General features: G+C 70.3%; 1 protein-coding gene across 3 annotated transcripts in view; it reads right to left on the bottom strand.

The window, feature by feature from the left end:
* Positions 1 to 6796: 6796 nt before the first annotated feature.
* The window catches only part of KIF21B (kinesin family member 21B), a 31972-nt gene continuing 13056 nt past the window's right edge, over positions 6797 to 25712 (bottom strand). Inside the window, exons 8-35 of one of the 3 annotated variants that reach the window (XM_054576431.1) lie at positions 25263 to 25458; positions 24205 to 24394; positions 23563 to 23626; positions 23256 to 23474; positions 22976 to 23057; positions 22469 to 22586; positions 21554 to 21745; positions 19777 to 19976; positions 19346 to 19453; positions 19055 to 19123; positions 18534 to 18763; positions 18269 to 18416; positions 17959 to 18150; positions 17775 to 17876; positions 16547 to 16712; positions 16318 to 16369; positions 16111 to 16168; positions 15228 to 15433; positions 15077 to 15151; positions 13652 to 13765; positions 12350 to 12388; positions 10787 to 10923; positions 10033 to 10213; positions 9078 to 9242; positions 8775 to 8892; positions 8000 to 8170; positions 7513 to 7712; positions 6797 to 6851 (exon numbers count right to left, since the gene is read on the bottom strand). In XM_054576431.1, the coding sequence (XP_054432406.1) occupies positions 6797 to 6851; positions 7513 to 7712; positions 8000 to 8170; positions 8775 to 8892; positions 9078 to 9242; positions 10033 to 10213; positions 10787 to 10923; positions 12350 to 12388; positions 13652 to 13765; positions 15077 to 15151; positions 15228 to 15433; positions 16111 to 16168; positions 16318 to 16369; positions 16547 to 16712; positions 17775 to 17876; positions 17959 to 18150; positions 18269 to 18416; positions 18534 to 18763; positions 19055 to 19123; positions 19346 to 19453; positions 19777 to 19976; positions 21554 to 21745; positions 22469 to 22586; positions 22976 to 23057; positions 23256 to 23474; positions 23563 to 23626; positions 24205 to 24394; positions 25263 to 25458 (3847 nt within the window). Of the gene's footprint in view, positions 6852 to 7137; positions 7267 to 7512; positions 7713 to 7999; positions 8171 to 8774; positions 8893 to 9077; positions 9243 to 10032; positions 10214 to 10786; positions 10924 to 12349; positions 12389 to 13651; positions 13766 to 15076; positions 15152 to 15227; positions 15434 to 16110; positions 16169 to 16317; positions 16370 to 16546; positions 16713 to 17774; positions 17877 to 17958; positions 18151 to 18268; positions 18417 to 18533; positions 18764 to 19054; positions 19124 to 19345; positions 19454 to 19776; positions 19977 to 21553; positions 21746 to 22468; positions 22587 to 22975; positions 23058 to 23255; positions 23475 to 23562; positions 23627 to 24204; positions 24395 to 25262; positions 25459 to 25712 lie in introns of those variants that run through there. The other 2 variants (XM_054576429.1, XM_054576430.1) reach the window with 2 other exon arrangements.

Raw genomic sequence — 25712 nt, 5'->3', positions numbered from 1 at the left:
CCCGGGAGGCCGGGCTCCCCCCTCCCACAGGGCGGGGGCGGGGCCTTGGGAGGAAGCTTGGAGCCTGAGGGGCCGCCTCGCTCACACCCCGAGGGGAGGCGTCCTCGGACCACGGGTCCCCTCGCCCTCCCCCCGCCCTCCTCCAGCGCCGTTTGCTCCAGACCCTTTGGAGAAGCCCGGGAAGCATTGCAACCTCACGGGCAAAGTCCAGACCCGAGGCCGGCATCCACGGCCAGTTGTGGGGAGCGAGAGACAGACAGGGAGGGCGCATGGGGGGCTGGGGAAGAAGCCCCGCGCAGGGCCAGCCAGGGCCCCGTCCTCCGTGGGGCTGCTGAGGTGCCGTGCACCCCACAGGGCAGATCATCCAAACCCTGGACGAGGATGGGGGCGGTGATGTCGAGGAGGCGTGCACAGGTGAGGGGCTGCCTGCGCCTCGCGGACCCCGCGGGCCAGCTGGGACGGTTCCCACGCACTTCAGAGGAGGGACGGCCAGCTCTTCCCACAGGAGGGGACGGGGGTTCCCTGCCTGGGCGCCGGCCCTCGGCTCTGCCACCACAGGTCTCCAAGTGCTGGCTGCCTCAGGGCCACAGCTGTCCCGGCCGGCCGGGGGGGCTTTCCTCACAGCTGTTACCTGGGGAAGAGGAGGACCCACAGGCCTGGCCGTGGGCGCAGGACGCGGGGCGGCTGGCTTGGCGTTCCCCAGCCCCTGCGGACCTGTTGTCTGGCTTGTGACCGAGCGGTGTGCCCGGAAGGAACTGAAGCTTGTACAGCAATGCTGCCAGCCCCCGCCCCGCGGCGCCCCGCGGCCCTGTTTCTCTGCGCAGCCACCCTGGCGAGCCCCCTCCTGCTGCTCCCCGGCTGGCCTCCTGCCCCGGCCGCGGGCACCTCCGTGCCGAGCACCTGCGTTTCCCTTACAGCCCTGAAGTCCATGCGGGAGGACCCGGATCCCGCCGTTGGCTGCCTCGCCACGCAGACCCTGTACGTCATAGAGGCCAAGGAGAGGCTGCCGGCCAGAACCCCAGCCTCCTGCCTCTGCCCCAGGAGGTTCTGAAAGAGCTGCCTCTGAGCCACGCCCTTGGGCGGCGGCTGTCACGCCACTGGGCTCCGGAGTGTGCCCTGCCGAACCTCGGAAATAAAGGGAGGAACCTCTGTGGCGTGGGCTTCCTGGTCTTTGCCCATGAGTCCGGGCCTGGCTGGGCGGGGCGGGGGGCAGCTGCCCCTCTGCCCTCTTCCCCTCAGTGGCGCGGCCGAGGCCGCAGCGCGGGGGTGCTTCGGACTGTCCACTTGAACCCTGTCCCGGGAGGGGAGGGCTCTAGAGTCCAGTGGCTGTGAGTCACGGGGCTGCGGCCGGCTGTGGAGGGGTTTATTAGAGGGCTTTAGCGAGCTCGTAAAACTTCCCAGGGGATCAGCGAGTTTGGCCGCTGCTCACCGGGCTGGGAGCCCGGCCGCCGGTCCTCGGGGCAGCCGGATGCCACCTCCTCCCGCACCCGCAGGGCGGCAGGGGGGGACCGGGTGGCTTCCGACCTGCCCTCTGCCAGGCCCGGGTCCTGCTCTGGATGTGGAACAGCACCCCAAAGGCCTCCAAAAAGGCTCCCCCGTGGCCAAACCTGCGGCGACTTGGACACGGCTCCGCCCGGCAGGGCCCGGCCTCTGTCCCTGAGCCTGGGGACACACCTCCCCCACTGTGCCTGCTTCCCTCGCGGCGTTATTTTCTATAATAAGCAGATATTACTCTTATAATTTCGGGGGAGAGCATTCCACATTAAAGGAATGAAAAACCGATGTCCCTGAACCCAGTGTTTCCGCCTCCCTCCCCCAAGCGCCTCGGCATCTCCAAGACCCAGGGTGGCCTGAGTTTGGAAAAACCAGCTTTTGTGGCAGACACTCCTGGGCAGGGTGCGGTGCGGGAGGGCGCAGTCCCGGGGCGGAACCGGTTGGCCGGCGGCTCCCGGCCGCCCCCGTTTTCTGGGCTCACCCACACACCCGGCGTCACCTCCCGCAGCCCACAGCGGCTCCGTCCCAGAGGGCCGGGTCCTGCGTAACAACGGGCCGGTGGGGCCCGGGTGGGGCCCGGGTGGGGCCCAGGTGGGGCCCGGCTCGTCAGCCAGAAACAGCACCCTCAGAGCCACCTGCGTCCTGGGCGGGGAGCCACCTGTGCCGGCCCGGGGGTGTGGGCAGCCCGGCGGCCCTGCGCGCTGCATCCCCTCGGCCGCCCCGTCCCCTCTCGTGCGGACAGGATGCCCCGCCCTCCCCCTCAACGCCGGCTCCTCCGGGCTGGACAGCGGCCACAGGGCGGCCTAGGTAAGGGGCAGGGCTGTGTGGGTGGGCAAAGCCGCCCGGTTTTCCGTGTGGAAAACAAAGCAGAGAGAGGCCGATTGTTTTCGGGATGCGAGAGCAGCTGGCAGGCGACGGAGGTGGGACGGTCCCTTGCTCCAACCTGTCTGCCCGGAGGGCGGGCCGGCATCTCGGGAGCCGCTGGCGGGTGGGGGGGGGGGGTGGCGGCCGGGGTGTCCGCGGGAGCGAGCGCCCTCAGGCTCGGGTTCAGTGGCATGTCATGACTCAGCCCCCGGAAGCCGCCTGTTTCCCCTCATCTCCTCGCTCATTAAACACGTACTCGGTGTCTCTTGCCACAGGACGCTCCCGGGGGACAGAAATGAGCCCAGAGAAATCGTGTAGCCCCCAAACTGCCGTGGAAGTGCCTTCTTGAGAGTAAGTGACAAGCTAGAGGATGGGGCCACGGGGCCACAGAGCAGGGAACTCTGAAGCACAGTCCCAGGTCATCGGAGAGGAGCGGGTCCCCGAGATGGCACAGGGCCGAGGGTGGCTGCATTTTGGGGTCACGGTTCCCTGTTTTCGGGGTGGAGTGCGTGTTACAGGCTGCCTGGCCTCTCATAGACTTAAAAACATTTTTATGTTAAAAATAATGAGACTAAAAGTCAGAGCACAGGAGAATGTTAGCGGGGAAAACGGGAATTTGAGTTTTAAAGGCTGAGAAGCCCTGACCGGGAAATGGGAGCCAGGGCCGGCAGGGAGCTGAGTTTCTTCTTTAGTTTCAGTGTTTTTCATTTCTAGAGAGAGGGGAGGGAGAGAAAGATCAGCGCGTGAGAGACGCACCGATGGGTTGCCTCTTGCACACCCCCAACCGGGGGGCCCGGCCCACGACCAGGCCTGCGTGCTGACCGGGAATCGAACCTGCGCCCTTTCAGTTCGCGGGCCAGCGCCCGGACCGCTGAGCTGTTCTCTCCCGTGAGCTCCTCCTGTCCTGTGTCTCCTCTCCAGGGTCGCGGGAAGGCAGGCGCCGGGCCGCACATGCACCGCGACCTCGGGCCTTCGGAGCCACTGGCCGTTATTAAAGACAGGGGGAGGGGGTGCGCGGCGGTGGGTCCAGCTCTGACCCCGCTCTGGCCTCACCGGCCGTGACCCTGCACAAGCCGCTTCCTCTCGGAGTTTCCTCGTTTCAGAAAACGAGGACCCCGCCCATCCCAGGGCCGAGATGACCCGGTGAAAAGCCGGGTCCCGTGCCCGGGGGACACGCACCGCGCCGCGCGGCTTCGGGACCGGGTTGGCCCCATGCTGCCCGCCCCGCCCGCCCGCCCGCGGAGGGCTGCCCCTCCGGCCGGCAGGCACAGGGACCGCACCACCGCCGCCGCCGCCGGTCACTCGGGTTTTATTCGGGACGACTTCTGAGGGCGCACACACATCCAGTCTGGGGCCAGAAATGTACACGTGAGGCTTAAATACCTTTCGTACATATGTACAGTCGCGGGCAGAGGCACAGAGCACAGGCGCACCTTGTGCAGGCCGCAGGGCGGCCGGGAGGGGGCAGGGCCAGGGGCGGGGGGGGGGGCGGCCCCGGGTCACGGCAGGGGTCCTCTCCGACCTGGGGCTCTTCCTCGCAGAGCGGTTTCCACGTCTGTGCAAGATCCCGGGGACCCAGGTTCCAAGGGCTGGACTGGGGCTCATCAAGTGCTGGGGGGGGGGCGGGGGGGGGGCGAGGAGTAGGACAGAGATGCCCTGGAAGAAATGAACTTCCCTCGTACGGGGTTGTGGGGTGAAGATCTGGGAGCCAGAAGAGGGCTGGTCCCAGAGGCCCCGGCTGCTACGCCTGGACCCGGGGGCTGCGCCCGGGGCAGAAGGCGACACGCAGCTCTCGTTTGGGATGGCGAGCGGGCAGTGGCCGCAGGCTTGGGCGGCCCCGTGGGAAGGAGCTCAGCACCCGGGCACAGACCCGTGAAGGCGGGGGCGGGGCTGAGAGCCGGAGGGGAGGCGCCCGAGCCCAGTCTCGCCCGCAGAGGGGCCCAGGGCAGCTGGGTGGAGGGACCGTAGCCCCTGGCTGTGCCGCCCTGGTGGCAGACAGGAAGGGTCGCAGGAGACCGGGGCGCAGCCGCAGCCGCAGCCTGTGGCCTCCCCTCCTTTCCGGGCCCCCTCCAGAGGCCGCTGCTGCGCTGCCACGGGGGCCCCGGCCGGCGGAAGCAGACACGGCGCGGTTACCACTGAGAACGGGGCTGGGCCCAGGGTGGGCAGGGGTGTGGGGATGGCGTCCGCCCAGGAGCTGGCCAAGGGGCCTCCAAAGCATTCACCGGGGTCAGCCCAGGAGACCGGGGTGCGGGTTCAGGCTCGTGGGGGCCCAGCGTGGGCTCAGGCAGGGAGGGTTCGGGGTGTGGGGCACGGACGGGGCGTTTCTTCTGGGCCACGGCCTCGCGTCCTCAGGGGGCCCCAGGTCCGGACGAGGACGACGACCAGAGTGAGGACGAGCCCCGGTGGCCCGAGGGGGACCGGCCCCCCGCGAGGGCGTCCTCCAGCCCCTGCCCGGAGCGGCCGGGCAGGAGCCGCCTGCCCTTGTGCTCAGAACAGTCTGTGCTTCCAGCACTCGGGGTGCTTGTGCCAGGAGGCGGGGGGCCTGCCCCCAACCGTGTACCTTGGGCCCCCCGAAGCAGCGGCCGAGACGCTGCCATGGCTCCAGGGGGCACGGCTCAGAGAGGCTCCGAGGGACTTCAAGTGTCAAGTCAGTGTGACGTGCCGGGACAGCGGAGCTGCCGGCGGTGAGGTAGCGTGCCCATCGGGGACGGCAGGAGGGAGCCCCGCAGGCCGCAGCGCCGCCCCGCGCAGGGGACGGGGCACAGTCTGTCATGTTTCCGTGGCCTGTGAAGTCACGTAGACGGACAAGTCTTCCTTACAGGCTGGAGCTTTCGGCTCAGGGGGACAGAGGCCGGGCGGGGGATGGGCCCGAAGGCATTGCTGGGCGCCCTGGGCGGCGGGAGGAGACAGGTCCCAGTGTGGAAGGCAGGCGGTCCCAGGGGCCCGCGAGGACACGTCCCGCCCGAGCACAGGCTCGCGACTTCACCACTGCGTCCGGCGGGGCCACGGGCCCAGTGCGGCATTCTCAGCCTGGGGGCAGCTCCGAGCAGGGTGGGGAGAGGCGGGCGCAGGCGGGCCCTTTCAGGGGCCGGCTCGGCCTGGGCCATGCCGAGGAGGCTCCCACACCCGGCCGAGCGGAGGGGGTGCCAGGGCAGGGGAGAGCCACTCCGGAAGGCCCGACGTCCCGTCCTCCGAGCAGAGCTGGGCTCCCGGCTGCACGCTGAGGCGGGAAGCACGGGGGCAGAGGAGGGTCCTCGAAACGGCGGGCAGGCTGGTGCGGAGGGGCGGAGCGTCGGGCCCCGTGGACTCGGAGTTGCCCCCGCAGGGGCCCCGGACTCACATGGGCAGCGTCCAAGCCCCAAGCGGAGGGGAGCCGGGTGACCCCCGGCGCCGCCCTCCGGGAAGGAGCGCCTGGTGCACGCCAGTGTTAAGGCCTGAGATGTCTCCTGAATATGCACCAGAGAGAAGGGGCAGGGATTCCAGCCCCGTCGGGGGCGGCGTCCTCACTATCAAGTGGCTTCCTACTGGCCACAGTCCTGCAAGCTGCTTCCCACGTGGCCCACGAGGGACTCGGGGAGACAGCCCCCGCCCTGGGCTGGGGGTGGGACACCCCGCCTTCTGGGGGCCGTGGGCGTGAGACCCCACCCGCGAGAAGACACAGGCGGCGCTCACCCCCAGGTGAGGCTGGCGTCGGGCTGGGGCGCACGGACGGACAGAGGAAGGCACTGGGGCGCCCGGCGGCGGAGATCGGGTGCCCGGGAGGCCCTGTGGGGACGGCCGGAGCTGCAGAGCCAGCAGGGCACTCCCTCCTCCGCGCAGCACGGGGGGGTGGCCCCGGGGGCCGGCAGGGCGGGTCCTCGTGGGCTCTCTGGCCCCCAAGAGCAGAGGGACGGAACACGTGGAAGAAACTTCAAGTCAGTTTCCAGGAGGCAAGAGCGAGAACTAAAATAAATAGCTGAAGGATGTCTGACCATCCGCCCAAAGGAATCTTTCTAGCAGCCCCGCCTTGGCTCATCTGAAAGGGACCCCAGGAATTGCTGGGGTCAACGGGCGCTCACGGCCAAGGGGCTAAGGGCCCAGCTGCCTGCATGGTTTCCATGGTTACCTGAGAACTACGTTTTGGGCTCAGAGGCAGCAGGTGCTGTGGGCTGGGGAGTCGGGGGGAGGCCAGGGGGTCACAGGAGAGGAACGAGAGGGGAAATACCCTTCGGTGTCACAGCTTAAATTCCCCCACCTCTGCGTCCCCAAGAGGCCGGGGAGGGGCCGGGTGGGCGTCCACGGCGGGAAGGTCCGGGGAGGGGAAGGAGAGCGGGGGAGGGGCCGCAGCCATCGTCCGCACCCTGTCCCGCAGGGCCGCTGGCCCCGTGGCCGCGGCATCCCTTCCGTAGGGTCCAGGTTGCTGGGGGCCAAAGGCCGGGGCTGTCCTCTGCCCTCGGGCCTAGGGAGGGCCCCTGGGTAACCGCCGGACGCTCCAGAGCTTCACTGTTAGGTCACTGCGGAGGACAGCGAGCGGCTGGTCAGCTCCTGGCCCGGCCCGGCTCGCCACCCCCGCTGCCCCGCAGCCCCGGGCCTGGCCGGGGCCGCGCCCGCGCTTTCCTGTCGGCTCCTCCCTGCTGCTCTTTGGCCTGGTCCGGCCTGGCCGCCCGCCCTGCTCCCGGCGGCCTGGCCCCTCTGCTGGGCCGCCCGCTGTCCATGCTCAGAGGGGGCGAGGAGAGTGGCGTGGAGGAGCAATGGTCTCCTACCGTGGAGAAGCAGCTCAGGTCGAAGTGGAGAGAGAGGGGGAGAGGGGAGGGCGAGAGGAGGCGGGGTCAGGGCAGGGTGGTGGCACGGCCCTTTATGGCCAGGACCCGGCGAGGAAGGCAGGGGGTGAGTCCAGGGACGTAAGTCCACAGCTTCACCCGGCAGTCACTGTGGGGGGAGAGGCGGGGAGCGGAGGGGCGGGTGCGGAAGGAGAAGGACAAAGAAGGAAAGAGAAGGAAAGAGAAGAGACCTCTGTGAGCGGCCCCCGGGGGACAGGCGCCGGGACGTCCCCCGGGCGGGGACCGAGCTGGCTGTGGTCACGGACAGCGGGGCGGGGACTGCTGGGTGAGGCCCGGCCCCGGGGCCCCCCCGCCCCCCGCCCCCCGCCGGCTGCCCACACGGGGCGGCGCCCACCTGGAGGCGGTGAAGATGTGCTTGGAGTTGGTGCAGATGGCGTTGACGGGGCTCTCGTGGCCCTTGATCTCGCCGATGGGCGTGAAGTTGTCCACGTTCCAGACCTTGATGACGCCCGCGCGGCAGGCACTCAGCAGCGTGGGGCGGCCCGGGGCGAAGGCCAGGGCACACACCCAGTCCTTGTGTGCGTTGGGGATTTGCTGCGGGGAGCGGGCGGGTGAGGGCGGGGGCGGGTCCCTGCCGCCGCGTCGCCAGGCAGCACGGGTCGCGGGGAAGGGTCCTCGACCGGCCCCGGCTCGAACCCCAGACCCGGCCCTGGAGGGGCGCGGTCAGCCCTCGGAGGGCTCAGGGGGAACACGCGCTCCAGGAGCGGGGAGACACCGGCCTCACAGTCAGGTCTGGGGCTGGGCGGAGGGCAGAGCGGGCGGAGGGCGGGCCGGCTGGGGGCGCCGGCCTGGGCCGGGGGAAAGCCTTCCCGGTCGCCCACCTGGATGAGCTCCTGCTGCTCCAGGTCCCACTTCTTGATGCCATTGTCCCGGGAGCCGCTGAAGAGGATGTCCCCGTGGATGGCCAGGCACTCGATGCCGTCATAGTGCGGAGGCTCGAAGTTGTGGGTGGGGCCGATGGTGCCGGCCACGCACTCCCCCAGCTCGAACGTCTGCGGGGGGGGGGGGAGCGGGGGAGGCCCAAGAGTTGCCCACCGCGGGTGCCGCCGGGGTCCCAGCAGGCTCAGCGGCCTGCCCGCGGGAGGGGGCTGAGGAGGCGGAGGCTCCGGTTCGGGCCCTTCACTGGGCCGGGGGCCGGGGTGCGGGGAGGTGGACTTCGGTTCCGCAGGGGGGCCCCACAGCTCAGCACTCATGTTAATAAAGTAAACGTCACATGACCGGTGCCGTGGAGGACGCCCGTGTCCCACCCTCTCCCAGGCCCCTTGGCGGCGGCAGGGACGCAGTCAGGGACAGCAGAGCCCGGGCTGCGGGGGCCCTGCCCGCTTCCCTTCCACACTGTCGCTGTGACGGCCACGCTTGTCGCCCTAACACGCCGTGCGAGGGGCGGCCCTCGTTTCCGCGACTGTGACTCTACCCTTGGCATTCAGGGTGTTTCTGTTCTGTCACCGTTTACAAAGCAGCGCTGCCCCCTCCTGCACACGGCTCAGGCCTCTCGAGGCGAGCGCTTCGCCAAACCCCTAAAGGCCACGGTATTTTTCACGAGTTCTGCTGGGCAACGGGGGTGGGGGCGGGAGAAAGGGCGGGCATCTCGGGTACCTTGACGTAGTGGTCCTTGGAGCCGGTCACCACCAGGTCGTGCTGGCTGGCCGTCTGGGTGACCGTCAGGCACATGACGGGCCCGATGTGGCCGGTCAGCTTGCCGACGGGCTGGAACCTGGGGGGGGGCCCGGCAGGGGCAGGGGCGTCAGAGGGACCCCGGCCGGGGGGTCTGCGCTGGGCGGGGTGCACCTGGCCGGACGGACGCCCCCTCCTCCCTGGACGCAGCTGCCGCCCTCCAGGGGCCTCGGCGCCCTCCCGCGCCCAGCCCGCCCTGCCCCCGCAGCCCCTGCAGCCCCCGACCTGCCGAGCTCCCAGATGCGGACAGCGTTGCCCGAGGCGGCGTACAGCGCGGTGCCCGAGGGGCTGAGCGCGATCTGGTTGATCGGGTGCTCGCCCTGAGCGCCGCTGACAGCACGGGTGGGCGTGGCCGCGCAGGCGTCCCCGGAGATCACCTGGCCTGAGGACCTGCCGGACGGAGGGGGGCCAGGCCGGGGGTCAGGCTGGGCAGCGCTCAGGCCCGGAAGCCGCCCGGACTTCGGTCGGCCTGAGCCGTGGCCCGGAGACAGCGAGGCCGAGTCCTCTGTCAACCGGGCTGACGACGCCCAGGCCGCGTCCTGGGCGCTCACCCCGGGCGAAGCGGGGCAGAGGCGACAGAGACCCGACACGCGCTCCCTGCCACCCCCCAGCGGCGATAACCCCACCAGTCGGCACGTTGGTTGCAGCTGGCGACCCTGCGTGGACCCGCATTGCCTCCCGGAGCCCCCAGTTTACACCGGGGCCGCGCTCGGAGCGGCACGCGCTGTGGGTTTGTGGGAAGGAGCAGGTCCTCTTCCCAGTGCCAGGCGGGGGGTCCTCGCTGCCCTGAAAACCCTCCGTTCACTCTTTTGAAAGAATCGAGTTCAGCAATAGACCATAGCTTACAACGTAGGCGCGGGAGGAAGCGTGACTTTGCTAAGAATCAGCTTCATTGTGTCCCCTGGCCCGGCCGCTGGCTCGCGTAGCGGGGGCCACATCGGGCCTGCTATGCAGACAGGCAGCCAGCACGGTGGGGCTGCCGCCTGCTGGCCTCGCCCCGCGCCCCCAGTGCCCTGCTCGAGCTCAAGCCCGGCTCGGGGACTGGGACCAAGGTGTGGCCAGGCAGGCCAGAGCCTCCACCGACCTGCTGCCCCAGCCACTGTCCCCAGCCCAGGGGCGTCCCTGGGTCCCTCAGCGCCAGGCCGAGCCGCCTGGGGCCCCCACGGGGAGGAGCACTCACGTGAGGGTCCGGACGCACTTGGCCGAGTCCCGGATGTCCCACACCTTGATGTAGGCGGCGGACACGGAGAACACAAGCCCCGAGTGGCTGCAGTACTTGATGGAGACCACGTTGTTGGGGTGGCCCTTCAGGGCGGCGATCTCCTGCCCCGTGACCAGGTTCCACATCTTGCAGCTGCGGTCTGTGAAGGGGGAGCCGGGGGCAGGGGCGGCGTCAGCACCAGGGACAGCGGACCCGAGGCCGGACTGCACTCCAGGTCCGGGGGCTGTGGCTCGGAGCTGGAGGCCGGGCTGGCTGGGGCCACGGCAGCGCCCGCGGTGGGGCGGCTGGGGCTGAGCTCGTGCCCGCTCCCCAGCGTGTTAGGGAAGACACGGCGGGCACATCTTACGGGGGGAACCTGGACTCTGCTAATCACAGCGAGGCCGAGGGCCGCACGAGGGTCCTGTCTGCGGCTAACGCTTTCCCGAGTCTGTCGGGACCAGGAGCAGCGACTCTGCGGGGTCCTGCAGCCCGGCCGCAGGCGGGGTCGTGGGGTGGGGGACCGGGCTGAGCAGGGGAGCTGGCCACCGAGGTGCTCCCTTGGGTTCCCAGGAAGGTTTGGGAGGAAGTGCTGGATGGAGGCCCCCGGCTCGGCCAGGAAGGGAGCCTGGAGCCAAGGCAGGAGGCGCCAGGCCAGCTGGTGAGCAAGCGGCCCCGCGTCCTCAAGTCCTGGGGGCGGCACGGGCCCTGCCTGGCCGGCCTGCGGGCCACCCACCTTTGGAGCCCGTGAAGAGCAGCTCGTCCGTAGCGTCCAGGCAGAGGACAGGCTTGGTGTGGCCCTCGGCCGTGGAGACGCACTGCAGCGGGGCCGTCCGCCCGCCCTTGGCTCCTCCCACTGGCGAGATGATGCCCCTTCCAGGACAGAGGGAGAGAAGGCAGCGGTCAGCCGTCAGCCAGGGCAGCGCGCCGGGTTGAGAGGGGGCGGGCGGAGGGGGCCGGGTCCCACGGAGGAGACTCCGGAGACGCCGGCCAGGGCCAGCGGCCTGAGGGAGGGAAGACGGTGCCGGGCAGGTCGGGACCCCATCCTCCGCGCTCCCGGGGGGCGGAGCTCCCACTGACGCCCGCCCGAGCGGATCCCCAGGCCTGGGCGCCCTGCACCCCACGGCTCCCCCATGCCGCTCCGGGTAGCGCAGGCCGGTGAGGGGCGCACAGGGCGGGCGCTTGGGTCGCCCCCGAGTCCGCACCCGGCCCAGCACGCCCGTCTGCCAGTGGCTGCCTCAGCTGGCGCGCCCCGCGCAGAGAGGTTCACGCACACGCGCACCCCCCACGGTGCCTGGGACCGGCGCGGCAGGACTGAGACAGTCATTTACACGGATCCCTTTAGGGGTCCAGGGCTCAGCGCGGGGCTCAGGGGGTCTGGGCCCCACAGTCCCTGCACCAGCCTCCGGCGGACGCCGGGGCAGAGGCTTGTTCTCAGGGAGGGTCTCGTGGGCACAAGGCCTGTCTGAAAACACACTCTAGCTCTTCTCCAAAGAGAATACGGCCCCCGACCGGAACACGGTAGCAGCCGGACCCTTGTGCCACCTGCAGGCTGCTCAGGGCCCCAGGGGTGCAGTCAGGCGCACCCCCCCCCCCGCTGCCGAGAATGCCCTCAGCCAGGCCACGCTGCCAGCCGGGGACCCCCCACCACGCCCCAGCTCCCTGCTTCTGACCCCACGCTGGGCCCAGCCGGTGGCCGGGAAGGAGCTGAGGTGGCTGTTACAGAGCAAATCCCCCTTGGCGAGCGGCGCGTCAGGAGAGGGGGTCGGGGGGAGAGTGGGGCGGGAGCCCTCGGCCCACCGTGGCCCTTTGCTCCGCCCCCCCAGCGCGGGTCCTGGGAGGTGCCCCTTGTGTGTGGGGTGCTGTGTGGGTTGGGGGGAGCGAGGGGCCGCTCGGCATTGCCGGTCTGGGGCCAGGGCCAGGCCCCTGCGGGCACACAGCGGCACAAACGGAGCGAGTTCCCGGGACCTGAGCACAGCCACCGACTCTCCTGGGCAGAGCCCAGCCCCACCCGGCCCGGGCTCCGGGCTCCGGGCTCAGCGCCCCGGCCCAGGTGACAGGAAGCAGAGGGCAGAGCCTGTGACGAGCGAGCATGCCCTCCCGAGCCCCCAGCTCCAGCCGCGACGCCATGGGAGGCCAGGCGGCCCCCGAGAGGAGGGACGGGGGCAGGGAGGGGCCTGGAGGGGCCGCGGGGAGGCGGGCGCATGCTGAGGATGGGGCGCGCAGGCGGGAGGGGCCGAGGAGAGAGAGGGCAGGGGCAGCGCGGGACCAGGGGACAAGCATGCGTCCGTCTGTGTACCTCAGGACCTCCGACACGGAGGAGTCGCTGTCGTCAGACCTGGGGGGCAGAAAATTAGCTGGATTAGGGGGAGGGCGGGACACAGAGGGGCGGGGGCAGCAGCGGAGGTCAGAGGGCAGTTATTCTCTGGGGGGCGCAGACAGAGGCAGAGCAGAGCGGCGGCGCGCTGAGGGGCAGAGGGCAGGAGGCGGCACGGCCGGCCCGGGGCGGGGACACTCCTCCGCCATCAGCGGGGAGGGTAAGCCCCGGGAGCCGCGGGGGCGCCCACCCCAGCGGGCAGTGCGGGGGCCTGCCGTCCCCGGGGAGCCCACTGGGACTGCTAGGAGCTGGCTGTGCACCCCGCATGAGCCCTGAGGCCTGCACCCCGGGCCGGGGCCGCGGCCTGGGCGACTGGCCGCCAGGCTGGGACGGCGAGGGACCCATCCTCCTGCTGCTGAGAAAGGGGCCTGGCGACTGTGAAGGCCCGCGGGGTGCCCTGGCCGGCGTGGGCCAGGCTCGGCACACTCCCCGCAGCCGGAGCCGGAGCCGGAGCCGGAGCCAGGTGGGCTGGGGGGAGCCGATGCGGGCCGAGGAAGGGGCATTCCTGTGGCTGACGTCCGGCGCCGGTGCAGCGGGGACGGGCACTTTCTAGCCTGCAGGGCCGCTCCGTCCTGCCCACTCTCAGGAGAGCCCAGGGCAGGGCCCACAGGGAGCACTAAGAGGGACTCGCGGGGGACAGGTCCCCGTTCCCCAGGCCGAGTCCCCTGTGAGGGACACACGCCGGCGCGGGTCACAGCCCCAGGTCCCCTGCCCAGCGCCGGCACTTTCTAGGGGGTGCCTCGGGCCTGCTTGGGCCTCACGTCCTGTTCTGTAGAGCAGGGTCGACAACCCCCACAGCGGATTGACGGCTCAGGTGAAATCGCGCGTGTGAAAACAAGCGCCACGCGGGAGTGCCATCAACGCCCGCCACACCAGCAGGCGCGGCCCCTGTGGGCTGAGCTGACTGGCCACAGAAGGCGATCGGGGGCCTTCCTCGGCCCCCCCGAGCCTTTGCGGGGTGGGGGGCTGGCTGAACCTGGGGCAGGGGCGTCACAGAATCAAGGCCTCGGCCGAGGAGGCTTCGAGGGCCATTCTGGGGGCACCTCCGGGGCTGGAGCGTCGCTGCCGACCCTGTGGCTTTCAGCTCACTCTCGCCCAAGGTCCCCGCTCGCTCCGGGAACAGAAGGGTCCAAGGTCAGGACAGGAAGGGCAGAGAAGGCCAGGAGAGGGGCCGCCCCAGCCTCCCCTCCCCCGAAGAGCCCTCCCCGGGCGCCTGGCTCTTACTTGTCCAGTGCCGACCCCTGGCTCTGATGGCTGGTGAGGCGGGAGAAGACGTTGCGATCATTGCGTGGCCGTGTGGGAGGGGACGAGGGGGGCGTGAACCCCACGTCTGTGGACCTGGCGAGTGGGGACAGAGGGCGGCATCCGTGAGGGACCCCACCCTGGCCCGGAGCCCGGCTCTCAGGCGCGCGCGCGCGGGGAGCCTGCGCTCTGCCCCCTCGCTGAAACGCGTTTGCAGGAGTGCGCTCGAGGTGCCCCTGCGGCGCTCTTGTGGTCGTCGCAGACGAGAGGGCGGCCGTGAAACATCCGAGTGCCCGGCCACTCTGCCTGCCGGCGGAGGCCAGCGCGGTCGCTCCCTCTGCCCGTGGCTTCCGCGCACGCTGCCAGCACGCGGCCGTCTGCGGTCTACTCAGCACACGGCTTGTGCACTTCGGTGCCTTTTGCCGGCGGTTCCTGCTTAAAAGGCCCCAGCGTGGCGCCGAAGCGGAAGCGCCGTGTTCCTGGGAGGGAGGGGCTGTGCCGGCCTCCCGGAGAAAGCCCGTGTGTTGGCCCGAGTGCGAGGTCCGCGTTAAGGAATCAAGGACGCATGGTAATAAAGCGCCCTTAAACAGGAGCCCCCGAAACGAGGGTGCGCGTTGACCGGCTGACGAAAAGGCTGTGACCAGAGGCCCTGGGAGCCTCTGCCTGTATTTCCCCAGGAACGACAATGACTCGGCGTTGCTAACTGGGTCTCCGGGACAGAACTACCGCGCACGACGAGAATCGGCTGCAGGGCCCCATTCCGATGCCCCAGGGCGCCTCCCTCTGGAGGGTCCCCACAAGTTGGGCCTCGGTCCCTCAGGTCGCAATTTGCTCACAGTTCACGGGGAAGCGGCAGCAGACTCCCTTGCCACCCCCCAACCCACGGCCGCCCTGTGAGGCGCTGGCCGGGGGCCACCGGAGCAGGCGTAAGTCTGCCTGCCTCCCTGCCGGGCGGCGGCAAGGGACGTCCCGCGGCTCTGCCCTTCCACTCCCCAGCTTGTGACCTGGGACGGCCACCTGACATCCCTGAAAATCCAGGGACAGACCAGAGGACCCGCCGAGGCGTGGGCCGTTTTCTGCAGAGGCTCCACGGGGCGGGGCCAGGGAGCAGCTGGCCCGCCGGGGACCTCGCCGCCCTGCTGTCACCTCTGTGGCTTGTCCTTCAATTTCTCAACCCCCCTCACATGACGAGAGCCTGAAGGGGCTGCAGTCCCTCCGGGCAACGACAACCCACCGGCACGGCGCGCACAGCGCTTGCGATGTTAGCCGCGGCCCGCCCCCCGCCGCCCCCAGTTCCAGGCGATTTTGGAGGTCACGCATCCCGAGCCCACATCGCCTGGCGGGGGGCGAGTGGCTCTGTCTGGCCCGGCCTGCCCAGGTCCCGTGGGGTCTGGCGCTCGCTCTCACCTGGCGGGCTGCCCCCGGTCGTACGACTTCCTCCGGGTCAGGGGGGACGTGTCGGCGCCTCGGGACTGGCGGGGGCTGGAAGAGAGAGGCCCGTGAGGCCCGGCCCGGCCCGGCCCCGTCCCCCCGGCCGCCGCCCGGCTGCCCTCCTTACAAGGTGCTGCCTCTGGTGGGCAGGCTGACGGTGCGCGAGACCTTGTCCCGGAAGTAGGGGTCTCGGACGGAGAAGCCCGCGCCGTCCTCTGTGATCTCCACCAGCGAGGCCAGCGACTTGGTGATGTTCTTGGTGGAGACGTCCAGCGGGGGCCCCAGGCACTCGGCCGACACGGCCTTTATCTGGGCCGACAGCTTGGGCTCCCCCTGGAAAGGAAGCGCCAGGGTGGACCAACTTCCTGCGGGGGTGGCACACGGCCAGGAAGGCACGGGCCGGGGGCGGGGGGGGCGTGCGGCCTGGGCCGGAAGCAGAGGAGCCCAGCTGGGACGCACCAGGGGTCTCCCGGGGCCCGTCTCTCAAGGCTCCGGGACGGTTCAAAGCCGCAGAAACGGGTCTCCTGCCCTCCCCCGCGCCGCGAGAGCAGCACGCCCGGCGGGCCTCTGCGCCCCCCAGCTGGCCGGTGCACCCCGCTCCGCACGGGCCCCGCTCTGGAGCCTGTCTCTTGGTTCGAGCCCCCTCGCTGCTGGGCGCTCGCTGCTGACCCCTACTGGTGGCCGACCCTCCGCACGCACAGGAACCAGAGATCGAGTCCAACTCTGACTCCCGTCTGGGTGGGGAGAGGGAGGTTTTGAAAGTGGGGACCCGGGCTACGGCGATGCCACCAGTCAGTGGCTCCGGTCACTTCTCTCATCTTCCACGCACTCCAGAAAGAACGGGCTGTGTCAGGTCACACACCTCCCCACTGCCCCCCAATCCCAGGCTAGCTCCCCCCTGGACCTCCACCCCAGCTGGGGCAACACTGGGCCGGGCTGGGGGTGGAGACAGAGCTGTGGGAGGCGGGGCCGGGCCCTCCGCACTGCGCCTGCCTCCCGAGGGGGCTCACCTTGAACTTGAAATCATCGTGGCTGGTGGAACCTTTCATGGTGAATGACTGTGAGAAGCTAAGGAAGAAGCAGAGGGAGGCAGGACCTTGTGAGCCCGCCCCTGGGTGCTCTGGGACCCAGGCTCGGTCCTGGACCCTGGGGCTCCCCCCACCCCCGGTGCCGGACGCGCACGGAGCTGGCTCGCTCCCGACGCCACGGGGCCTCACCTGCCCTCGGAGAACTCTGAGACCTCCTCATCTGTGCTGGCGTAGCCGTTCTCTGGGGGCGGGGGAGGGAAGCAGGGGTCAGGACGTGAGAGGCCCCCAAGGGAGGCCTCCCTCCCGCGTCTCGCCCGCCGGGATCAGCTGGGGATGGAGTCCTCAGCGGGCGAGGGCCCCGGGGTCAGAACGGGGAGCCCGGGAACCTCGAGGCCGGGCCCGCCCCCGGCCCGCATACCCTGCTGCACGTTGTGGATGAGGGCCTGGAGCTCGGGGTGGGCCTCCGCCTTCTCGCGCAGAGCGTCCAGGAGCAGGTGGTTCTGGGAGGAGCCTGCGATGTCCGTCTGCCTCAGCCGCCCCTCCAGCAGCCGGATCTGGGCCTCCTTCTGGGCCACCTGCAGCCCCTGAGGGCGGGAGCCGGGCCCAGTGACCCCTCCCGGCCTGGGGCCGTGGGCACCCCGTCGCGGCCCTCACCCCACCTGCTCCCTCTGAGACACCCTGGAGGGCCCCCCAGAACTCCAGACACCACCCTGAGCCTGCCACAGGCCTGAGGTGCACTTGTAACTCCCCGCTGCCGCCCACACTTGCGGAGGTCACCTGAGACACACTCCTGTTACGGACAGAAGTGTGCCCCCCAAAGTTCATAGGCTGACACTGTGACCCCAGGCCCTCAGAGCGGGGCTGTGCAGAGAGGGGGTCTTCAGGGCGGCCGCTGAGCTACGTGACCGGTGTCCTTCTAAGGCGAGGGGATTAGACACCCACAAGGACGGCCAGTGGAGGGAGGAGACGGCCGTCCACAGGCCGAGGAGGAGGCCCCACAGGGAGCCGGCCCTGCCCTGACCCCAGACACCTGGCCTCCGGGGCTGGGAGGGGCTAAATCTCTGTGGTTCAGGCCACCAGCCCCGCTAAGTCACTCGGTCCCCGAAGACACAAAGCCGAGCTGAGAGCTCACTGGGAACCGGCGTGGAGCCGGGAGGGCAGGCTTCTGGCCCATCTAGAGCTGCACCGTGCCAGGCAGTGCCCATCCCCGAGGACCGCAGCGCCGGGCAAGGAGGCGCAGCCTCTGCCGGGCTCTCTGCCCAGCAGGAAGGAGAGGAGCACCCGATGTCCCAGCCTGAACCCTCCTGGGCAGAATGCGGCCCATCCGCCCAATCGTCCGCCTCACTGCTCCGCCCCAGCGCGCACACACACCCTTGCCCTCAGCCCCTGGCAGAGGCCGGCCCAGCTCGGCTCTGGGTGGGCCTGGGCCGGTACTCCGGGCCCCTTGAACGGAGGCCCCGCCGTGAGCCAGGCGCCAGGCCAAGCCCCTTGTGAGCGTCATCTCGTTAAAGCCACGAAGCAAGCCACAGGCGTGGCGTGTCATCGGCTCGGTTCTCCTGCCTGCCCGAGCCTGTCGGTGGCGCCGGCCAGAGGGGCGGGGCGGGGCCGGGCCGGGGGACCCCGCCCCGGAGGCGAGCTGCGCCCACCTTGTCAATGGACGCCTTGAGGAAGTTGTCCAGCAGGAGGCGGGCCTCGGCCAGGGAGCAGGAACTGATGACCACCGACGTGTCTGTGGAGTCCAGCTCCTCCTGGGAGCAGGGGCCGACAGCTGCGGTCAGCAGGCCACCCCTGCCCCCGCCCCCGCCTCCCCCCGGCCCCCGCCTGCGGCACCTTGGTCTCCTCCAGCTGCACGATGGTGGCCTGGCAGTCGGAGATGCTGTCGTTGACGTAGTCGATGTTGGCCGCCAGCACCTCCATCTCCTCGGCCAGCTCCTGCAGCGCCTTGTCCTCTGGGCTCTCGGCCTGCAGCCGCTCCCGCCTCCGCCGCAGCGCCTCCTGCAGGTGGGACAGCTCCTCCCTTTTCTGGGGGCGGGGGCGGGGCTCAGGATGCTGTTCGGCCCCACCCACAGCTGCCCCCACCCCCGGACCCCGGCTTCTTGGGCCCCCGGGGACGGGGGCGGGGAGGCGGGCCGGCGCCCACCTTGATGAGCCGCTCCATGTCGGCCTCCAGGTTGACGATGGTCATCCGCTGCATGACGATGTCGATGATCCTCCGCTCCAGCGACTGCCACTTGAGCCGCGCGGCCTTGCTGTAGCTCTGGCTGGTGCCCTTCTTCTGGAGCTTCTTTCTGGACCCAGAGGTGAGCGGGGCTGGGGGTGACCCTCGCCTGGAGCCGACTTCCCTGGGCTCCTCTCCCCCGGCCGCGCCCCCATCTCCGGGCCCAGGTACGGCCCGCCCAGCTCACCTGGCAGGGCGGGCGCCGTGGACGCTGGAGGCGGGGTGGTCCCCCAGGAAGTGGTTGATTTTTCGGTTCCACTGGCGCACGATGGTGGAGACCGAGCGGGCCCCCGACTCAGCCTCCGACGAGGTGCTGGCCGACACCTCGGCCCCCGAGTCCAGCATGGGCGGCTTCGGCCCCACGCGCCCGGCCACCCGGTCAGACATGGGCTTGGCCAGGCGCCTCAGGGCGGACACCTGGGGCCACAGGAGGCGGGGCCCAGTGAGCAGGGCACACAGAGCCCAGGAAGCGCCCCGAGGGTCAGGGCCGCCCTCCGTCCTGGCCGGGGCTTGGGGCCGAGAAGGGGCCCCTCTGTGTTAGGAAATGAACGCAAAGGAGACGTCTACCCTTTTAAAGAAGAGCTAACAGCAAGGCATCGGGGCCAGCGCCTGCGGCCTGCTCTCCCGCCTCAGCCGCCCCGGCCGCTCGCCGGAGGGGTCAGGGCAGGGGGGTGGGCGGGGGGGTCCTCAGGCAGGCGCCTCGCCCACCTCCTGGGTCTTCCGCCTCAGGACCAGCTCCTGCTGCCGCTTCTGGGACTCCAGGGCTCGGATCTGGAACTGCGGGTCGAGGAGAGGGTCCCCGCTCAGGGCTGGGCGGCAGAGGTCACGGCAGCCGCCTTCTCCCCACGGGCGCGTCTCTGGCCTCCCGCCCCGACTGCGGCCTGGTGGCCGGGGGCCTTGGGCCAATTCCCACCCCCTCGCTGGCGGCTCGGCCCCTGCTCTGTGCCACGAGGGGCCGGACCAGGAGCCTGCAGGGCGTGGGGTCCCCGGGGGCCCCACCTCCTGTCGCCGGTGCTCCTTCTTCAGCTGCGCGATCTCCCGGTTCCTCTTGGTCTCCACCAGCCGCCGCCGCTGCTGCTCCTCACGCATCTGCTTCATCAGGGCCACCTGGGGCAGGCAGGGCGGCGGTGGGGAGTGAGGCCGCCGGGCGGGGGACGGGCAGCCCACCCGGCGGCACTGAAGGTCCACCCAGGCCCCCCTCCTGGGCAACCTGACGAAGGAGCGGCCCGCCCACCAGCCCAGCCCTGGCTCCACACGCAATGGGGCACCCCCAGGGGGCCACGTGGCATGGGGTCCCCCGAGACCCTCCGCTCTCCTGGGGGAGGGCGGTTCACAGGGACCAGCGCCCAGGCCCAGGCCGGGCGCCGACACAGGCCAGGCCGTCTGCGCGGACAGCGGCGGGGCGCGCGGCCGGCCACCCCGGGCCCCACCTTGGCCTTCTTCATCTCGGCCACCTCGGCCTGCAGCTTCTTCAGCTCCCTCTCGTAGCGGGACTGGTTCTTGAGCAGCCGCGCGTGCTCCTTCTGCGCGGCCTGCAGCTTCTGCAGGTCGCGGTGCATCTCGCGGAGCCGCTTCTCGTAGTCGGCCTTGATCTTGTTGGCCTTCTCCTCGGTGTAGCACTCCATGGTGCCTGGGGCGGCGAGAGGGGCAGCGTCAGGGCCCCATCCGGTGGGGGGGGGCGGGGGCTGGGTCTGAGGCTCCCTGCGGGGCCGCTGCCTGCACCTGCCTCTGCGATCTGGACAAGGAAGGGCTCAGGCTGGAAGCCACCCCAGGACCTTTCCGCTCAGCACGCTACGGGCTTGGACGGGTGTTTCTGTCTTAAGATCACCGAGCCCCTGGCCGCCGGCTTCCCGGGAGGGCCCCCTGCTGGCTCGGCTCTGACCCAGGGCTGGAGGAGGGGGCCCGGCCAGCCAGACGGTTAGAGTTCGAGAGAGGCCGAGCAGTGGGGCCGGACCAAGGGAGCAGGCTGACCTGCGCCCCGACCCCCCCTGCATGCAGGCGCCTCCCCGGGAGTTACAGCCCCCTCAGCCCCCAGCCCCGCAGCCCCTCGCGGGGTGCCCTCCCCACTCCCGCCACGGCCCCCACCCGCCGATCGGCACAGCCTGTTTCTCCCTTCACCCAGAACTGACCGCTTGTCACCACGCCCCGCCCAAGCCGGACCCGTGTCACAGCCCCCAAACTGGCCTCAAGCTCCCACGTTTGTTCCCCTACACGGCAGCCCCGAGGGGTCTTTGCAAAATGCTTTTAAAATTCTCATCGCGTCCTTCTCTCAAAAGGCCCCCCACGTCTCATCTCCCTCAGAGGACAAGGCAGCGCCCTCCCCAGGACCGCCCACCGCGTCCTGGCCCCGCCGCACAGTCCGCGCGGACCCCCCGTCTGGCTTCTGTCTCCTCCCACCACGCGGGGCCGCCGCCGCCGCCGCCGCCGCCGCCGCGCCCTCCGCGTTCCACCAGCAGCGGGTGCGCGCGCCTCGGGGCTTGGCGCCTCCTGTGCCGCCGGCCGGAAATGCCCTTCCTGCCGCACTCGGCTCGAGCCCCGGCTCCCCTCCTCCTCTGCGCCAATGCCGCCGCCTCGGGGGTCTTCCACGGCTGCCCTGTTAAGACTCCAGCCCACCGCCCGGCCCCCTGTCCTCCTTCCCTGCCGCGTGCTTCCTGTCACACTTGTCGCCGTCTGACACGCTGAGCTTCTGCTGGTTCGTCTTACTCCTGCCTGCCTCGCCACAGGAACGCACGCCCCAGGACCCCAGGGACCTCGCCCGCCCCGGTATCTGCCGCCCCGAGAACAACGTCTGCTCCACCAGGTGGATATATACGCGACAGACGGGTGCCGCACACGTGGCGGAGGGAGGGAACGGCGGGCGGAAGAGCGGCGTGCGGGAGACGGAGCGGGAGCAGAAGGCTTGTGCGTGGGTTCGGTGGGAAACCCCCAGGAACTGAACGCGGGAGAAAAGGTCGAACAGTGCCACTGCCATGTTTGTGTGCCCTGGCGATATGAAGAATTCTAGTACTTAAGATGATAGTAGAAAAATAACAACTGAGAATGTGGCACAGACCTGGGGGGGAGACAGAAGAACCCTCGACTCTGGGCAATGGCCAAGGGTACGAAGCCCCGTCCACAAATCAGGAAAATCCCAGCGACGCCCGGGGTGGGCGGGGCTGTGCACAGGGGCGGGCCCTGCGGGGCAGGGGCGGGGACTCGGGGACTCACTGAGGTTCTGCAGCACCCGGTCACGCTCCAGCTGCGTGTCCCTGATCTTGTTCTGCAGCAGGATCAGCTTCTCCTCGTACTGGTGCTTGAGCGTCTGCAGCCGCCGCTGGCTGTTCTCCAGCTCGTCGATCAGCTTCTGCTTGATCTCGATCTCGCACGTCAAGTCGGCCAGGTCGGCCTGGTAGTTGACCTCTGCGGGGCAGAGACCACCCGGCCTGACCCCGGTGCCAGGGCGGGCGGCGGGCGGCGGCCCGCGGCTTTCCTCCGGTCAGCCACCCCCGGGCAGTGACCCGGGGCTGGAGGGAATGACAAGCCGCACAGTGAGCATGTGCTGCCCGATGGGAACGCACGGTTAAGAGCAGCCCCCGAAATGCAGGGCTGGGTGGGAGGTCCCGGCATCCCCTGCTCCGGCCCCGAGGCCACTGTCTTCCTGTCTGGAGGACTCAGGGGGCGGGAGAGGGAACTGGGAGCGCCCTGCGGGGCCCTGGGTCTGAGACGGCAGCCGGGCAGAGCGGAGGGAGCCGGCGTCCCCCGTGGAGGGGGCTGCAGCACCAGCCGGACCTGCCGTGGAGGGCCAGCCCGCAGCGACCGCACCGCGGGGACCCCGGGCTCTGCTGAGCTTGCCCTCCCTGGGAGCACGGGGAGAGCCCCCAACCGCTCGCCCGGGGAGGGCGGGAGGGCCGGTGAGCCAGGCCGCCGAGGCACCAGGCTCGGCACGGAGCGCGGCGGGCGGGAGCGCTGGCGGGCGCCGCTGCTGCTCTGGTCCCTGGTTTCCCGTCCGAGGTTCTAGGCCCTGGACACCCACCGTCCCTGAGAACTGAGGACGCAGGGCCGGCCCCACCCTGGGGGCAGCGGCTCCGACTCTGCCAGCCAGGAGGCCCCCGTGCGGCTCGCGGCCCCGGCCGGCGCACGCACCCTTCCCCTCGGCGTCCGAGTCCGAGTCTGCCAGGCTCTCGTCGCTGCCCGAGTCCTCGTCCTCGTCCTCACGCCCTTCCTCCTCTTCACAGCCGCTCTCGTCTGGCTCCTCCTCCTCCTGGGCAGCGAACGCCGTCAGGGTGGGCTGACCCCCACGAGCTGGGCCCGGCCTCAGGGGGAGGGCGCCCAGGAGCAGAGGCCCGGCGAACCACACAGCAGGTGGGTCAGGCGGGCGGGGAGCAGGACGGTCCCAGCCGGGGCCCCTGTGCCCACCCCACCCCTGGAAGAGAACCGCCCAGCCCCCCGCAGCCTGGGCAGAGCCTGGGATGAGATGGGAGACTGAGGCACGGAGATCCCCATGGTACCCGGGCAGCCTAGCAGGAGGCAGGCCCAGCCCTGCCCCTGCCAGGAGGTGCACAGAGAGGCGAGGGGGAACCTCCCCACCCCCCACCGGCAGGAAGGCGGGAGCAGGAGGAGGGACAAGGCAAGCGGGCTCACCTCCTCCACCTCGTTGTCTTCATTCTCGTCCGTCTCCTCGCTGTTTTCCTGTTGGAGTTTCGCCCTCTTTTTGAAGGCCTCCTTCTCTGGGCTGCACAGGAGCGAAGGGCAGGCAGGGTTAGGGGCCCACCCTCCCTCTCCTGGGGGACGCGGCAGCAGGAAAGGGGGGGCTCTGCCCAAAAGCCGAGGGCCGTTCGCTCAGTGAGTCGCCGGGGAGCCCTGGGCAGTGTGCTCCCGGGGGGCCACCCAGGGAGACCCCCAGGGCGCCCGGGGCGCCGCGCTCTCTCGCCTCTTTCTCCGCTGCCGGATTTCCTTCTTCTTGAGGCGCTCCAGGTCCTGCTTGGCCCGGCGGATGACCTCGGAGGCGTCCTCCAGGGAGCTGGCGGGGCTGCCGCCGAAGCCCGGAGCGGCCGGAGAGGCCCCCAGGGAGCAGGGGCCCCGCGATGAGGCCCGGGAGAGGCTGCGACGCAGGGACTCGTTCATGGCCTCGCTCTCCAGCAGCTTCGTCCTGCGGGGAGGCAGCGGGCGGGCCGTGTCAGCCGGGGCCCTGCCCGGCGGGGGCCCCCGGCCGTCCCGGGCGTGCCCGGCGCACGCACCGCAGCTCCTCGATCTCCCGGATGTAGCTCTGGATCAGCGCGCCGATGGCCTCGTTGCTGTCACCTGCGGGGAGAAGTCACAGGGGGCCCTTCAGCTCCGAACCGGAGGCCTTGCACCTGCGCCCCCAGCCGGGCCGCCCGCACGGGGCTTTTCGAAAGAGGGACCCATGTCAGAGAAAGGCTTGTCCTGGGCACAGGTCTGACCGACCAGGCACGTCCGTCACAGCGAGACCGCGGACACAGCCAAGGGTCCCTCCAGAGAGGGCGGTCGCCCGGCCTGGTTCATCAGCGCCGCAGGCAGAACCGGCCTGCTGACAAGCAGTAGGCCGTGCGGAGGCTTTCAAAGCGCAAGGCCAGGCGGAAAGGGGAAGTCATGGGGCGTGTGGCCTCCCGTGCAGGAAAGGCAAGGCTGTGTCTGCACCAGCGCGGGTGTGCAGGGTGCACGCCCGCCCGGGGGCGGCGGGGAAGGCGGGCAGCGATGGCGGGGAGGAGACCGCGGGGAGACAGGGCTGACCCTCCGCTTCCCGTGTGCTTGCCCTTCACGAAAGAGGTCACGGCCGACCGCAGAGACGCGCGAAGGAAGGGATCTGCCAGCCGCGCGGCCGGCCCAGCCCGCCCCGCTCCTGGCCGCCCAGGACGCACCGGCCTTGGCCAGCAGCAGGCTGGCCTCCTGGCTCATGAGCTGGGTGACGCGGCTGTTGATGGCGTCGATGGCCTCCTGCATGGCCTTCACGCGCAGGCGCAGGGCCCCGTTCTCCTTCTGCAGCATCGCGTTCTCCCGGAACAGGTCGCTGTAGCCCTCGCTGCCGTCCTCCCCAATCACCCTCTTGCCCTGGGGGGGCGGGGCGCGGTCAGGGGCCGGCCCGGCAGGGGAGGGGCCGGGTGCTGCGGCCCCGCCCCACGGCTCCTAGGACCCCGCCCCTGCGTCCCCCGCTCGGAAACCCTGCGCGGCTCCCGGACAGCAGAAAAGTCCCACAGGGCGGCCTCGACCGGCTCCCCACCAGTCGCCTTCCTGCCTCCACGCACTCTCACCCCCGGGTCAAGCCCTGGGGGTCCGGGCAGGCGGTGTAAATGAGGATGTCCATCTGGGTGTGCGACAGCAGGGAGTGGCGGGCGCCAGGGCAAACAGAGTCCCGCGCTCGGCCCGAGAGGGGCAGCCGCTCCGCGCCCCCAGCCAGCTCCGCGCCCTGTGCAGGGACGGCTTCAAATGTTTAAAGAGAAACGGAAACTACCCGACTTAAAACAAAAACGGAGACCAAGTCATATTCTTCCAAAATCAGGGGCCAGTCAAGCCAAACCCCACGCGCAGACAACAGCAGGCCATGGGCCTCCAGCCAGGGCCGCCCACCTTGGTCATGTGGAGCTGGGCACGTCCCCCAGACACCCATGTTTCCATCTCTTGCCCGCGCATGGCGTGTGCCCATCCTACAATGCCTGCTCCACGTGCTTTTGCTGATATCCCCTTCATTCTGCAAATTCCAGGTAATCCTCCTCCAAGAAGTCCTCCCTGACCACCTGAGGAAGTAGGGCCAACACCCTCCTCTGCCTGTCCTGCCGCCAGCACAGTGGATGACTCCTGTGGCCCACCCACTATTCTCCTTCGGTGCTGCAGCCTGGGAGACACCTCCGGTTAACGGGACAGACAGGCAGACGCCCGCAGAGCGCCCACCCATCGCGAGACCCGCGCCCAGCGAGCTCACCGCCTTGTACTCCATGAGCTCCATCTGCAGCCGCGCGATCTCGGCTCGCAGCGCGCTGATCTGCTGGCTGGTCTTGTCCTGGTTCACCACCACCTTGTTCTTGATGTTTCGGGCCCGGTTGGCATATTTGAGTGTGTTGAGCGTCTCCATGAAGTCCCGGTCCGAAGGGCTCACACAGGCGATCATGATGGTCTGGCTGGGGTGCGGGAGGGCCGAGTGAGGCTCCAGGGGCCCAGCCGGCCTCCAGGGACGTTGCCTTGGGGCAGCGCTCCTGCTCCCCCTCACCCCCTCCGCGGCAACGCCCAAGGACCCGGGCAGATCTCGGGAGGCGGGGATCCAGATCACCCACCGCGCAGCGAGACTGTGCCGGGTCAGCGGCCGAGCGCCGGCCCTGCTCCTCCGTACTAGCTCCCACCTCTTACCCTGCCCGGGCTCCGTCACTTCCTTCAG

Source organism: Pteronotus mesoamericanus, unplaced genomic scaffold (assembly GCF_021234165.1).
Source record: "Pteronotus mesoamericanus isolate MK-2021 breed Mesoamerican mustached bat unplaced genomic scaffold, CSHL_Meso_final contig_347, whole genome shotgun sequence".
Taxonomy (NCBI): Eukaryota; Metazoa; Chordata; class Mammalia; order Chiroptera; family Mormoopidae; genus Pteronotus; species Pteronotus mesoamericanus.
This window is presented reverse-complemented; position numbering and strand designations above follow the sequence as displayed.